At 40.7% G+C, this 16797-nt stretch overlaps 1 protein-coding gene across 1 annotated transcript; it reads left to right on the top strand.

Annotated features, from left to right (window-relative positions):
- Positions 1-2803: 2803 nt before the first annotated feature.
- LOC309716222 (uncharacterized protein) lies at positions 2804-13927 on the top strand (the record flags this gene model as incomplete). Its single annotated transcript, XM_082549900.1, has 5 exons — positions 2804-2820; positions 3055-3337; positions 3519-3893; positions 4005-4034; positions 13832-13927. The coding sequence occupies exons 2-5, from the start codon at positions 3056-3058 to the stop codon at positions 13925-13927; spliced, it is 783 nt and encodes a 260-aa protein (XP_082406026.1). The 5' UTR covers positions 2804-2820; position 3055.
- Positions 13928-16797: the final 2870 nt, after the last annotated feature.

Raw genomic sequence — 16797 nt, 5'->3', positions numbered from 1 at the left:
ATGCACCCCACTCTCTATTTCACCCCATAACTACATCAGCTAAAGTTAAAGGCTGCTGCTTGGAACACCTTATTACTAACGCTGGTCTTGTAGTTCATAAATGATAAGAACACTCTATTTACAGCTAAATCTGAATATTATTTAACACTAATTACTGGTGAAGGAACAGCTAAGACTCTTTTGTCTACTGTAAACAACATCTACTGACCATCTACTGACCACTCAAGAAGGCTCTTCTAGGTCAGTCCAAATATATATATACTGTCTGATCCCATCTTCTTTTTTCTAGCTTGAATTGTTGAGGAAATATCTGGATTTGTTAAATCTACACCTTCTACCTCTCATCTTTATCCACTTCCCACTCATCTTGTTTGTCCCCTCCTTCCACTTTAATAGCTGACATTATACATTCTTCCCTAGTCTCTTATTCATTAAAATTCTTAAGAAACCTGGTGCAAATCCTTTCAACCTAAATAATTATCATCCAATTGCAAATTTACCTTTTTGATAAAGCCTCTCATGATATGCCTTTGAAGAGATAAAATATGCTTGTTGACATCTCACAGGCCTGGTTTAAATTGTACTCATATTGCAATCAATATGTACAATTAAATAATTTCAGCTTGCGTAGTTGTCAGTGGAGTTCCCCAGGGCTCTGTCATTTATTATTTATCTCCTACCTGTGGGTCACATCTTAAGGAAAATTTGCACACATTTTAATGTTTATATGGTCTGTATTTGTATAGCGCCTTACTAGTCCCTAAGGTCCCCAAAGCACTTTACACATCTAGTCATCCACCCATTCACACACACTGGTGATGACAAGCTACATCGTAGCCACAGCCACCCTGGGGCGCACTGACAGAGGCGAGGCTGCCGGACACTGGTGCCACCGGGCCCTCTGACCACCACAAGTAGGCAACGGGTGAAGTGTCTTGCCCAAGGACACAACGACCAAGACTGTCAGAGCCGGGGTTCGAACCGGCAACAAGGCGAACTCCCAACTCTTGAGCCACGATCGCCCCACTGATGACATCCATCTCTATCTGTCTGCTAAACCTAAAGCCATTCTTACACCTTGTTCTCTCATCGACTGTTGTAAATCACTGACTGAAATGAAATCACACTGTCTGCTAATTTTCTCAAATTAAATAGTCACACAAGTTCTTTTAGTAGGAACTACAACTGTTTTGGATAAATGTAAATGCACCTTAAATTTTGAAACAGAAGTCAAAATTAAATTTCTGTTGATTTTTCTTTGTGTCCAGACTGTGATCTGTTTTTCTACTCTGATATTCACTGCCCCTTTTGGATTTAACTAATTGACTTCAGAAAGATGTCATTTGAGCTGTAGAACTGATTTTAAAACCCTAGATGCTATAAAGCTGGTAAAGAAGGTAGACTGCAGTGAGTGAACTGAATCAGCATCAGCACCTTAAATATAAATTGATGCCCGCTGCCCTTAATACTATAAATGTTCTCACAAAAAGAAAATCCCCTTTGGAATCTGAACTAAGCTGAATTAAAAACGGAACAAAACTGATGCCTCTGGTTGGTCTATAGTATAATTTGTCCCAGAGAGTATAGGCAGATACAATGCTTCTGAATTATGCACCGACTGCATCAAACATTCTAGTTTGACATGGTAAGAAGTTGAACCAAGCACAACACACACACACACACACACACACACACACGTCTATACACAGTCCACTGCCTCTTTTGTTTTCATTGTGTTCCTTGTGTCTTTTGAATAATAGAGGTGGCTGGAGACTTCTTGAAGTCTCAGATTTACTTCTAGCACTCAGAACAACACTCCTTCTTTCTCCATTCACTCAAAACTCCAGCTGCCTTCACTAAACCTACATTGTGTTCACAAATCCCCCCCCCCCTCTTTCTTACTCAGCCAATCTTACTTTTACCACACTTGTTGGGAATTGGATGGACAGGGTGAGCGAGACATGTCAGGCAGCGGATTAACCCCGGTTGAATAAAACAGCAATGAGGATATTGCCTTCTTAAAAAATGCAGAGTAATATTATGTTACCCTATTACAGTTTTTGCCCGTTGCTTGAACACCATGAACCCATGCCTAGACTAAAGTAACACAAGTTGAAGCTTTTGTTACCATACCTCAAACACATGTACCCCTACCTTAAACAAAAGCGCTGCTTTGCACCCCAGTTCCAATTATGCAACACACATGGTCCTGCATGCTACACTCCATTTCATACATAAGACACTTCGCTCACAAAATGAAATTTCAGGGTGCCATTTGGAAAACACATGTATCCAAAATACAAAACACATCGGGTAATTGCAACCACTCAAATACACACCTGAAGGCACTTACTTGCAAAACCGAACACCAATTAGCCAACTACAAAAAGCCCTCAGCGTAGCCATTTCAAGAATGGTAAATGGTAAATGGCCTGTATTTATATAGCGCTTTACTCGTCCTTAAGGACCCCAAAGCGCTTTACATATCCAGTCATCCACCCATTCACACACACATTCACACACTGGTGATGGCAAGCTACATTGTAGCCACAGCCACCCTGGGGCGCACTGACAGAGAACTTTGCAAGCATGGATGGAGGGAGAGCAAGAGGAAGAGGAAGAGGAAGAGGTAGAGGAGGAGGAGGAAGAGGAGGAGGAGGCCGAAGAGGCCATGCACGGACCCATATTTCTGATGAAATAAGAGCAACTTTGGTGGACCATGTCATCAACCATGGCCTGACTATGAGGGAAGCTGGGCAGAGAACATCTAAGCCGCTTCACAGTGGCATCTGTAATACGAACATTCCGACTAGAAAACAGGTATGTCTTCACCTCCATACCTTCTGCTCTACTCAGATGGTTTCATAGCACTGTTCTACAGTATATCACATTACCATATCAAGTGTACGGGGTGCTAATGCTCCTTTTGCAGCCAAAGTGGCTGATTCCTTATATTGAAGTACAGTGTTGTACAGTGGATGACACAGTACATACAGTAAAGTATTGTAAGAAAAATAAGCAAACCGATGACAATATGTGGTTGTATTTCTCCAGAATGACTCGAAGACCTTCTGGGGGAGGACGGCAACGCCTGTTCACACAACAGCAGGAACTTGCCGTTGTGGACCTAGTGAGGGCAGACAATGCCATCCGTCTCCACCAGCTACGACGGAAAATACTTGCAGACAGGCAAGTGTTCAGCAACATAGACCATGTGAGCATCACCACCATCAGACGCATCTTGGGAAAACACAGCATCACCATGAAGCAGCTCTACAGAGTCCCATTCGAGAGGAACAGTGACACGGTCAAAGGACTTCGAGCTGAATATGTACGGGTACGTGTAACTGTCCCTTACATTTACAATAGAGTATTGGTGAAGTCCAGTAGCAGCTGAATATGTACCATATCAGTACCACATGGATCTATTCTGAGAGCTACACAGGTACCTGTGTGATGGGGTGAGGGTGCTGTATGTGTAGCACTGTAGTACAGTGATATGTTCCCCTTTTTTTCAGAGAATCTTGGCCATGGATGGAGCTGCACAGCCTCATGAATACATTTTCATTGATGAAGCTGGATTCGACCTGAGCAAAACAAGACGACGGGGTCGTAATGTAATTGGCCAAAGGGCAATTGTGCACGTCCCAGGGCAGCGCGGGGGAAACATCACATTATGTGCCGCCATATGCCTTCGAGGGCTTCTGCACCATCATGCAATACTAGGTCCATACAATAGCCAACACATACTCACATTTCTAGATGCTCTCCATGATATAGTTGTACAGAACAGACCAGATCAGCCCAGGTTTGTGGTGATATGGGATAATGTCAGTTTCCATCGGGCTGCTCTGGTCCAGGCCTGGTTCTCAAACCACAATCAATTTGAAGTGGTATACTTGCCCCCTTACTCACCATTTGTGAACCCTATAGAGGAATTTTTTTCGGCTTGGAGATGGCGAGTATATGACCGCCAACCACATGCCTGCATGCCTCTTCTGCAGGCAATGGAACAGGCCTGCGGCGACATTCAGGTGACAGCAATCCATGGATGGTTTCGACATGCAAGAGGATATTTTCCCCGGTGCCTAGCGGGAGAGGACATAGCTTGCGATGTTGATGAGGTCCTGTGGCCAGACCCCAACAGACGGCGGGATCCATGAGCCCACTTATGCACAATTGTCATGGTTTTTTGTGTTTACAGTATAGTGTTTTTTCTATTGCAGTATTATTGTGTTGTTGTTGTTTTTTTTTGCTTTATCTGAATTCATGGTACTGCAATGTACAATATTGAGTAGGTCTATTTGCGTTTTTGGTTGTTTGAAAATGTGTCTCCTGTAAATGTGCCTTCTGAATAAACAATGGAAATCAAGGACTGCAGTGTTTTATATAAAGAAGACTAGTGTGTTCCCCCTGATCTGTCAGTGTTTGCATATGATGCAAGTATGTGTCATTTTGTCAACAGAGTTACATTTTGACAAAGGAATGTCAGGTTTTGACAGCAGAGTTTAGGTTTTGGGAGTAGAGTTTCAATTTGGCACAGATGTGAATGGTATATTTCCCAGTGTTGTGTCATGTGTACTTGTGTGTACAGTTTTGGCACAGAGCGGAGTTTTGCAAAATGTGTTCAAGCAGTGGGCAAAAACTGTAAAGTTGAGAGAAATAAAGAGATAAAGTTTCTAAAACTAATCACATAACAGTGATGGTTATTCTTCCATCAAAATGACACCAGGGAATCACATAAGTGGTTTTAGTGTCTCTGCAATGATGACTGCACTGTAGCTAAAAGCAATATTACCTTTCAAAGTGAATCATTATCTTAACTTCTAAATAATCACTGCTGTTACCATTAGCCTCTAAGTTCAGGAAGAACACTTTTGAAGTCCACTGCAGGAGCAGGAAACTATCCCTGTTCAATCAGGTTAATGAGCATCTAAAGACTAAAACTATTATATAGGGTTTCTGAATTTCAAACAACAACCAAAAAATAGATTAAGACAACTCAATTAAACAAATGGAAACACCAGCTTTTATTATATATTCATTTATTGAGCAAAATGTTACAAATCTCTGAGTAAAAAGTAGCAGTAGCAGGATCTAGCAGGTGTTTTCAATCACTCCGGTGTGAGCATACAGTCTGTGGGTGTTGGTGTTCCCAGGGATTTACAGGGATAGTTCAGGACGTGAATCATGGCTGAAAGATTCCTGAGGTTTAGAAAATTGTTGCAAATGATGGGGCTGTAATTCCTGCATAAAACTTTCATTATGTACAGTAACTACATGGTCTAATAGGAAGGTGTAAAGTGGCAACAAGCCAAATTATTTGGTGCCTGAACAGGTTGCTTTTAGAACCGATGACTTGGAAGCGTGTGAAAAGTTTAAACTTCAGTGATCAAGGAACTGACCTCCCAGCCCATTGCTCATTCAGTGGGCTGGTTTCAGTCATTGTGCAAATGTAGTATTTATGAGGTTGGGGAAACCTGCAGTCAGCTGAGACTGAAGAAGTCACCTGACGAAACGTTTCTCCCACTGAAAACGTTACATCCAGATGAACAGAATCAATCTTTTGGGATTTACTTACCTGGATGATTGAGCATGTATCAAGACATAAACTTCAGTGATGCTCATGCATATAAACGTGAGCAGTAATAGACAAATTGTTTGCTTTTGAAAAAACTTCCTGCTGTGTATTGTGACTCTGTGTGACCTTGAGGTGCCCCAGTTGCCGTAAACACTACAAACAGTGACTCTGTGGTGTCCTCATTATAGCCAAAGCCAGACACGTGTACCAGCAGACTGCACACAAGCCTTCGGCTGCTCTCTCACCCCAGGCAAGCCATTTGTTTTTCCTCTCGCACTGGCATGCATCTAACATCTCCACTTGGAAATTCCCACAGTGATCAAAGGCAATATTGCAATATTGTGACTGGATTTACTCATTGGATGTACAGCTTTTCAAATACCAGATGGATGCTTTGGCGCTTTTGCAAGTAGATGAAACAAAATCCCCTCAGCTCGCTTTGCCAAAAGAGAGTCAACATTCACCAGCATTGCTGGTATTTGCAGCAAACACTTGTGTTTCACGAAGTGGAGTTCTTCTTGGGTCTTGGCAATGATAGTTTTGCATCATACTAAGCAAGAATGCACACAACTGTAATTGAAAAAAAAATAGAACATTTAAATTTAGACAGAAGGACATCGGTGCATAGACTCGTGTTAATTTGGTTCATTAATTATCTGAACTTCTAGAGGGGTTTATTTAATATCTGTACACACTTTGATTCCAATCTATTAAAATGTTAAAAAGGTTCAATGAATAAGAAAAATGAAAAATGAAAAAGTCAGTAGTCTCATCTTCTATGGACCATGAAAGCCAGATAGGTTATGATATACAAAATTGTCACATGGCCTTTTAGGAAGCATGGAAACAGCCCTGGTATGCTGGGCTCATTAGCAGCATTGTAGCAGTGCAGTCAACTACCAAAATAGGGTTGCTGCTAAATGCTAGTAGAGGTCACAAGTGCTCCATTGTTCCATGTTAAGCTCTGTAATAAAAGAATTTGATAAATAATAATATTAAAAGTTGGTCTGCACCAAATCCTTCCTCTGCCTGCAATGATTGTAGTCAATGGTCACTTATCAAATAGCTTGACATTAAAGTTAATTTTAGTTAAGGACAAGCGGAAGAGGATGGATGGATAAAGCACAACACACACACACACACACACACACACACACACACACACACACACACACACACACACACACACACACACCTGATTGTGTGTCCACCTTGAAATTTAGAGGGTCTTGCATTTACTGCTTGTGGAAAAATATTTATCGTTTTGGTAGGACCAACAGCTAGTCCTAGGGAGTACATTCATTTAGACTGTGCCTGTAGTATCCATGTTTGTCACAGTGTACAGCCCAATAATAACTCTGAAAGCCAGCATGCCAACTGGATTCTGTGTATGGCAAATTATGGCCATATTATGAAACATATGGTCAAAGACATAGAAAATGGGGCTTTTCAATGTATGGCAATACATCTGACTCTCATCTAAAATTTACACTGTGAACACATTTTTCTATTATATGCTTTATACCAATCACCCATAGTAAAAAAACTGGATTATATAAAATACTTGGATCTGCTAAGTTTAGACATGAAGCTGGTCCAAAATTGGAGAGAAAGATTTAGGATACCAAAATAATTTCTGATGCCTTTTTCAGCTATCTGCCATGGTCCCTTAGTCGATGAGGCACCATGCCACCGTGCTGGCCACTGTAGGGCCAGCACGGTGGCATGGCATGGTGGTTGTCTATCCCTGTGTGTTAGCCCTGTGACAGACTGGCAATCTGTCCAGGGTGTACCCCGCCTCTCGCCCTATGACAGCTGGGATAGGCTCCAGCATTTAAGAATTTAAATGGATGGATGGATGGATGGATGGATGGCATTTCAAAGTTTAAAAACCATTTGCTCACCATCTTTTTTCAATGTCTAGTCTTAGGCAAAAAAGTAGCCACAAAAGAAAAACAATGCCAACACTAAAGACTGGATGTTCACATACTGAATGCTGCTTGGACAGCTTTCTTAAAATGTATGAAAAAAATGGTTTATGTTATTTTTAAACTATTAGAACAAAATAATTTAAATAAATCTTTCTTATGAGAAGTCATGAACAGACCCTATTTACACAAGAAAGACTCAAACTAGTGACTGTTTGTTCTGAGGTCTATTTCTTACCCTGCTGAGGTAACTGACCTCCAAAGGATTATAACAGGGTTTTTGCCCAATTATAACATCAGGGGACAGAGAGACAATGCTTTTGACAGTTCAAACTATATTTTTTGTATTTCTAGACTTTCTAAGTATAGGCAACATTCCCTGAACACAGATTAGGGACAACCTAATGTAGTAATAATACCTCTATCTACATACGTTTAGATGTCATTGATCGGTTTTGGCACAAAAACCACTTCAGTGCTGATAATGGAAAGGCAACAGAGTCAGCTGTTTAAGCTCTGTGGACTTTGCTGATTCAGCTCCTCACACAGTCAAAGATTCACCAACTGAGTAATTAACTCATATCTTAAGGGCTGACATGCTTTTTCACATAATGCACTGTTACTCCATTTCAGAGTCAGTGCATTAGTAAATCATTTAGTGTAGTATTCTATGTTCATACACAGAGTGAACAAGCTCAGTGGTCTGGTTCATTTTCTGTCTGCCTCGCTGGTCCGACTCTGAAAGCATCTTGGCATTTCTGAACCACACATTAATACATATGGACTTTTTCTGCCAGCTAGCATTTTTGTGAAAAATGAATCCTTGTGTCTATGTCTGAGGGAGTGAAGTTGTCAGTTATCCAGGTGTGTGTCTGCCAGATCTCAGTTTCACTTAATTTATGGCTACGCTTGTGGTTTCTTGCAGTTTTGTGTTGCAAACTGTACTAAGAAATTGATCGCGTCCCTCTTTTCTAACTTGTCTCTTTTTCCTACTTGTCTCATGATATTTTGAAGTAATTTCACTCGGGACAGGCATATAATGGCACAGAACCACGTGAGTGGCAGCAGAGAACAAGAGACGTGGAAACATTTACTCGGTGGATAAAAGTTTGCTTTTACTAATCCTGCCACGTAGTCAAATAATAACACGCCTGTGAAACTTTTTCTAAATGTATTGTGTCTATGGAGTGTAACTTGACCAGCATTACAAACTTGTCCAAAAAAAGCTGTTAAAAAGACAGACTAGTGTAGCTCTAGTCTCACTATTTAATGTGTGAATTTAAAACACAGAAATAGCTCAGGTCATTTCCTTTAATGAGGAGATGTTAAGGTCTGGTTATGGTTTGCTATTATGGGAAATAACTGATGTTTAAAATCAATTCAGGCTAATGTGATCTGAGACTGGAAAAAACTTTTTATTATTTGCACTATAGATATGATCATTTAATCACAACTGAATTGTGAACTTGGTGGAATTGTGTGGGTGGCTTTTATATCCACAGCAAGCACTGTAAAACCTCCACGTAGAACTTAAAACAATAAAATAAAATGTACAATATATCTTATGTTTATTTCACCCTTTACCGAAGCTCTTTCTTGTGTGTGCAGTCTTTTTCCCTGCTGGCCCCAGGTGTTTTATCTGGGTCACTGCATGCAGCTCAGCTTGTCTGTCTACATGGTGAAGACATTTTATCTGACCAGTAAAATAGACGTGGATCCAGAGACCAAACAACTGTGTGCTGCAATGTTACATGTTTCCTAAAAGGTACACTTCTCTAGGCCAGTAAAATAGATCCTGCTCTGCCAGTTCACATATGTTTTTTCTAATTTCTCTTCTCTCCTCATAGACATGGAGACAGAAACGAAGACAAGGCTAATGCAATAAAAGTGCTGCATCTGCCCTGTCAGTGGTTTTGCTCATTACACTGCAGTGGCTGGCCAATTTGACACTGACGGAGGCTTTTGCTATTTTGAGGTCCTTATCAGAGTCATGGAGGGCAAAGCACTCTTAGCACTCAGGCGGACCTCCAGCCTCCATGAGGAGCCATGGGAGGCGGGCAATGTGCAATCAGAGGACCACGTGAGGGGGGGTGGGGTTGGCGAAGGATGGAGACAAGGGTATCTAGGCAGTGTATTTATATCCTACATGTCTCACATCTAACAAAGTGATAGACAGACAAACTGAAAGCTTCTGTCACACAAAATTCTCCATGGCAGCATCTCGCCCCATGCCCCTCTATCCCTCAAAGTAAAAACAGAAAAATAATCTGCGGCATACAGGGTACGCTTGGATTTCTTCGGGTTAATAATAGCGTTTCTCCAGTCTTAGTAATTCCAGCACAGGCCTGTAAAGTCAGGCTTGGGGGAATCTAAAGCATGGGGCCAACAAAATAAATAGAAAGTATAAAGCAAATTCAGACCAAAGAAGTCGTACACTTTTTCTCAGGGGGACACAATATGTCTCAACTAATCATTTCTTATGCTTTGCCACACATCTGTCACAGAAACATGAACTATAACACTGGTCTTCGCTTACTAGCTTAACCAATGTGCTTAGACATAGTCATACCACGACCACCACCTTGATCCTCGACAGGTAAAAAGGAAGTCAGAGCTAAAATTAAACCCGCAGATACACATATGTAATGTTTCAAGTTATTTTCCTGTTGGATGAAGAGAATATTTATAAATCAAATATTTATTGCAAAGTAAACATAAGTATATATCGTTCTAATTCATCATCAAGGAATCATCTTTAGTAAATATCAATGAATATTTATAGGCTTTGTATAAGAACAAAGCCTATTTTTCTAGTGTTCTTAATAAGTGAATTTATTCTGATAGGCACACAGAAGGGGGTGGAAAACATGCACCCTGGATCGTTCAGATTTTACTGTTAGATAAAAGGTGAGATCCGTAATTTGCCACAGAGCAGTGTTTACATGGATGTCAGTGCAGAGCTGCTCAACGCTTCAGAGCACACAGGCACTGATGCACAGTCAAATAAACAGGCAAGCGCATACAGAGAGAAGACCTCTGTTATTTGAAAAAAAAGGTTCCAGATGGCACTGTGGGAGGTGGTCAGTGAGGACAAGGTAGGTGAAGCCCCCTCAGTAAGCTTCCGTGAGGTCATCTAGGCGTAAGTCATTACGGCAGAGGCGGAGGAGGAGTGAGCGTGTTGATGTGAGACCTAGCTGTCTGTTTGAGAAATACTAGGTGTTCAAATGGAAGTCCTGAAGCAGGTTTCATTTTCCCAAGAGACCTCAGTGCAAGCTACCATGATTATGTTATACTAGCAAAGCTATGAGTGAGGCTCGGAGGGTCGTCACACAGATAGTCTTGAATAATCAGACCCCATCTTATCTTAATAAACTTTTAGTACTATATCACCCCAATTGAGCACTTTGCTCTCAGAGCTCTGGTTAACTTGTGGTAAGGTAGAGTATTTAAAAGTAGAATAACAAGCAGAGCCTTTGGTTTCCAGGCCCCTCTTCTGTGGAATTAGGTCTCAGTTTGAATTCAGGAGACGGAGACATACACCCTCTACTTTTAAGATTAGGCTTAAGACTTTCATTTTTAATAAAGCTTATAGTTAGGGCTGGATCAGGTGACCCTGAGTCCACCTTTAATTGCACTACAATAGATCCAGGCTGCTGGGCCTGAGTGTTTGTGACTTCTTCACTCACCTTTTCAATCACTCTGTGTTTATTCACCACTTTACATCTAATAATTAGTTACTATTAATCTCTGGCTCTCTTCCACAGTCTGTCTTTGTCCTGGCTTCCCCTCCTCACCTCCAACCAGTCACGGTGGGTGGCCACCCGGCTCTGAGCCTGGTTCTTCCAGAGGGTTCTTCCTGTTAAAAGGGAGTTTTTCCTTCCCACTCTCAAGAACATTTGTGCTCATAGGGGGTCATATGAGCCCACTGATTACTATAGGGTCTATACAGAAAAACTTATTTGAACTAAATTGAATTACACTTGAAAATCTCCATAGGAACCTATCACTGCACCTTGTACTGCATGCTTGCAAAATCATGAGCAGGCTGCAACTGTTCATCACAGCAGAGTGCTGCTGTTGCTTTAACCTTAGGCTGGAATGGACAAAAACACTGAAAGGTGAAGCTCTGTAAATTTTATACTGTTCCCACAGTAACTGAGTCCGGCATCAGGTAATGATGTGCTGCTTGTGCTCTTTATGGACTTCAGCAGTCTGCATTACACTGAGAACTGGTGAGAAACTGAACACTTGCACCTCTTGAAAAAATGAATTTCTTGACAGAAACCAGAGGCAGACAGAGTCCAGAAATAACATGTGCAGGTTGAAGTTTAACACATTCCCACATGTGTCTGTTCCTATATACAAAGAACACTGACAAAGGAGGCATGAATAAGGATGAGTCCGTGATCTGTTTTAATGAATAAGTTTATATGTTCGCCTATGCAGATATTTCCTGTTGACTGAATTCATGATGGTGATGATACTAAATTAAAACAAATCACTTTTTTATTCTAGATTTTCTACACAGCCCTGGAGAGGGAGAGATGTGACTCAAAAGATCAGGGGAAAGATGCACATTGAGGTTCTGTAAAAAGAAATTGAGCTGTGACTAAGAGTTCTGACATTTTAGTCTAACTTGCTATAGTTTGTTGATGGCATATCTTCAGGAAAAGAAACATTTATTAGCAAATTTGTTCTTTTTGATTCTAAACAGTTATAAATCAGGCACAGAATTATAACCCAGACGTCTGAATTCATGGCAGAATAAACTGAAATATGACAAAAGGCTATTTCATTCTATAACTGGCCTACACAAGTAATAAAATTTTACAAAGCTGTGGAAATGTAAGCTTGGGGCAAGGTTGCAGGGTTATTCTTTAGGGCTGTTTCCATCATGACCACTGTATTACAAGAAGATCATTTCCACTTGCAGCAGCATGGATCTGTACCTCGTTCCCCATCCTTTCATGTGTAAATGCAAAGCTGCATGAGGAGAGAATAGTAGTGAGACCCAGGTGCAGAACACAGCAGGCAGCAGAGTCACCTTATGACAGTAATTAAGTCAGATGCAGTTCGAAAGGAGGAGCTGTGGTAGAGCTGGGCTGCAAAGTTGTTTGCAGATGCACAGCGATTGTGGACAGACTAAAGTAGCTTCTGTCGGCTGGCTGTGAGATCAGACGATGTGCCAGGATTCTGGCTGAGCTTGACTTTGTGGTTTTCTGGAACTAAAACTATAGTGAACAAATACTGCTAATTTATTTCATGTGGTGTACTGTGTCATAAGTCTACCTCTTAGGTAGTCATCAGAGGAATCGTGGCAACAATCAGCTGTGATATTAAGGTAACTAGTTGTCATAGATTCCTTTTAAATACAAAAGTCATTCAGTCACCTCTTTGCTGGTGTGGATAATGCAGCGGCTTTATCTGAATGTTTTTATTAATTGCTTCACTGAGGTAATTTTCCTTTCTTGATCTGAACTGATCTTCAGCTACAAATGGTCACTATAATACCATTCAGTCCAGCTGAGGACTTCTCTTAGTCTTAGTCTTTAATGTGCATTGTCTCTACTGATTAGTCCAAAAACCAGTCCACTGCTGCAGTGAGCTGAGAAGCCTTTCTAAGCATAATTCAGCCTTTTGTTTCAGATAAATTATGTTGGTCTTCTGTATGATCACTGCGGGGCCTACACATCTCTTCTCAGTAATAATGAACGTCACAGATCAGCTATCCCTCTCAGGACTGAAGACCTTTTGGTATTCAAGGGAAAGCTGTAAATTTCACCAAAGCTGTCCACATGACCCTTTCAATCTCAAGTCTTTTATTCTCTGTTGTGTTAAAAGAGATAACCAAAGCCCCTCTGTCAGGGATAAAGAAAAAAAACCCTTACATGAGAAACTACTGAAGATATCTGTAAATATGGAAATAAGTGTAGCAAAAAGAAAGGCAAGAGGCACTTATAAAACTCTCAAGACTCTACAAATCCCTCAAACCAAATCATCCTTTCATTTCCATCATCGTTTTTTGCATTTTAGAGAAAAACACCAGTGGGAGGAAAGGCCAAATCATGGAACAAAGTTATTTCAAGTCAGTGAATATTTCCTTTAGTCAGAGCTCTGGTTCTCTTAAAAAAGTGCAAATTGAGGTCATTCGCCAGTACTTTCTGTGCTAAGCTAATGGATATTAATAAGCTATAATCAATTTGGTGTGAGAGCCTACTTACATATTCTCCCATGCAAGGAGGAATCATTCTGCAGAGTGTATGCTGAGGAGAAAATCACCATCAATAATGTGAGTCAAGCTTTTTCGTGCTTGTTGATAAAGCTCATCCAGCTTCATGAAGCTCGCTGCTGTGAGGATGTAAGAGTGGCTGCAGAACTGTCGCTATGGATCTCAGACCTGGAGCTACAAGGTCACTGAGCCTGACAGATAGAAGAGTTTGAAGTACAGAAGCTGCTATTTTTTTTAACCAACTCTGACGATGAAGCCACTGTAGCATGACAGATCTCATGAATTAAACAGTGCTCTTATTAACCATGGTGAACCACAGGAGCTGGCTTTCTGTAGTCTGCTGCGATCCGCTTGATGCCATCTCTCATTTCTTTTTTCTCTCCCTTAAATGACTGTTTGAGCATACACATCAGGTGTGAGAAAGCCTCACCCAGCTGCACGGCATGAATTAGAGCCTCGGTGACAGAGGGTAGGGTGAGGTTTCGAGGGTATCTCCATCCACCAGGAGTGCAGTGCCGACAAAAAGCCAGATGCATCTCAATTCCAATTAGGTAATGGTAGCTGACAGCAGGCATGAGCGAGCCACACGTGGACTCTGAGCCATGGAGCAGAGAGCCGGATGGATCTTTACAAGCTGCATTTCATAAGCGCCTTGACCAAAGGTCTCTGTAGTGCACTTGCCTTCATCTGCCAATCAAAAATTAATACTGTCAAGGAGCGTCTGCAGGATTGATTGTGTATGATGAGGAGGAGAAAAGGAATGCAAGACTGAAGAACACGTGCAGCATTAATGAAATAGGAATGAAAAAGGAAATGACTTGCCAGACTGAGGATTCTTTCTCATCTTGTATTCAATAACCAAAGAAAACATCCAAAAAGTTCTTTTCAGGTCTTGAGGATTAATCAGGTTGCAGTACAGGGCCTTCAATTTATAAAGGTGTCTAAACAACATGAGCCAAAACAGGCTGTTATATGCTTAAATTGTAGCGTTTGACAGATAAAATGTCAGTCATGCAGCACACAGACTCTCTCTCTCCATTGCACACACACACACACACACACACACACACACACACACACACACACACACACACACACAGAGATAACCCTGAACTGACAGACTGAATGAACGCTGCTAATCTGCTCATAATTTAAGTCATCTAGGCTAGACAAATTTTGCACATCTGTCATCTGCTTGCCTAATGTTGCTACATTCTAACCGTTTTTCTCCTCCCCAGCAGTCAGACTCTGTGGTCATTATAGTTTGTGTCAGGCCAGCTTGCTGAGTCCTGCATTTACAGTAACCCGAATCTCTGCTAACGCGGTCAAATATCTGAACAGTGATTATCAAGACCTGTGAAAGTCACTATAAAATGTTTTATGAGGAAGAATTCTGTCTTTATTATTTTTTCAGGTTCACTGACTAATCAAAGGGCATGATTAGTCAGTGCACCTTCTATGCATAGCAAAACCTCACACTTGTACAGACTGTACAACTGCAAAATCTGACAGTTGTTGAAACTGTTAACTTTCTGTTACTTACTTACTTTTAGTTATATCACTAGACTTTACTGACTGACAATAAATTGAGTTGGTGCACATTGTTACCAGCTCACTCTTTTGGCAATGATTTTATACAAACATTTGAAAATCAAGACCATAACCCAGCCGTTTATAAATCTTGCTTACTTGACTCATCGTTAAACTATGTTTGGCCAGTGATATGTGTCTCATCTCCCTATTTACCCCTCAGTGGTACTGATTTTGACACCCCTGTTTTTGTAATCAGTGAGCTGCTTAACCAGTTCTAAGCTAGATAATAGCTGATTTTTCTTTCTAGTGACTAGAGTTGGCTTGCTGCATGTGAAGTAGTTTGTTTAGCTAGCTGGATAAATCTTACTTCATGGCTAAATGGCGCAAAACATGGACTTTTAATCCCCTAACCCCAGTGCTAGCCAGCACATCTATTAGAGCTATCATTCATAAAAGAGCAGACTATAGTTTGATTTAGAGGTTTTTATGGCACATTTTGTGGTAGTTTGGCCTCTGCACACCATCACAGTGGATTTTAAATCAAACAATCAAGCAGTAACACTGAAGTGCAGACTTTCAGCTTTAATTTAAAAGTTTAATAAAACTATTGCATTAACTTTTAGGAATCATAGACATTTTATGCACAGTTCCCCGTTTTTTAGGGGTTCAAAATGAATTGGACAAATTAAAATAAGGATTGCTTTTAATATTTGGGTGAACATCCATTTCAGTCAATAACTGGCTGCAGTCTATAACCCATGAGAATTGGGGTTACAGGAAAGGAACAGAGCAGAGCAAACCTAAACGATATCATATTCAGCCAGATAAGTCAGTCTCCAGCAAGTGGTACTGAGGAAAATCGAATCTCCTTCCCCAGCTGAGCAGCAACGTTAGAGTGAAGGTGGAGCAGAGTGTTAAAACATGGGCTGAGGGTTCAGTTTCAAGAGAGAAGGCATTCCTTTCGTTTTATGTCAGACATTTGTTTCAACTTAATGTTATCCAAGTAGTCCAAAACAATTATGACAATGCATTAGTTCTCAATTAAAACTTTTATAATGACACAAATCGAAAGGGTTTACAGTTAAGAAAAGGTGCTTTGAAACTTCAAGGCCTTACAAAAGTCTTTTTAAACATCAGGTTGGATATACTGTACAGTACTCAAACATTTGCCAAAAAAACAGTTCTATTGACACTTAAAATTAATGAACTTGTTTCCAGTACATGACTTTCTTTGTGTAATATTCCTAACAAATACCAGTCTTTTTTATTTTTAGTCATCAGTTTAATGAATCAAGGCATTTTGGTGTGTGTATTTGAGTCAAGTGCCCAATTACAGGAGCATTAATAAAGGAGGCGCAGGAAAGACTATGAGCCTAATTCTTTCTCAGCCTTTCTGATGATGAAACCATAGCACCCCAGGGCTTACTGAAATGGAAATGGATTAATTATATACTTTTGATGCACTGCCCAGGGTCAGAATTAATCAGATGTGCAGCACATTAGAATACAAATACATCTCCAGTGAA

This window comes from Aulonocara stuartgranti (genome assembly GCF_965226115.1).
Source record: "Aulonocara stuartgranti genome assembly, chromosome: 10".
Taxonomy (NCBI): Eukaryota; Metazoa; Chordata; class Actinopteri; order Cichliformes; family Cichlidae; genus Aulonocara; species Aulonocara stuartgranti.
Note: the sequence above shows the minus strand (reverse complement) of the source record. Positions and strands in the feature narration are given on the sequence as shown.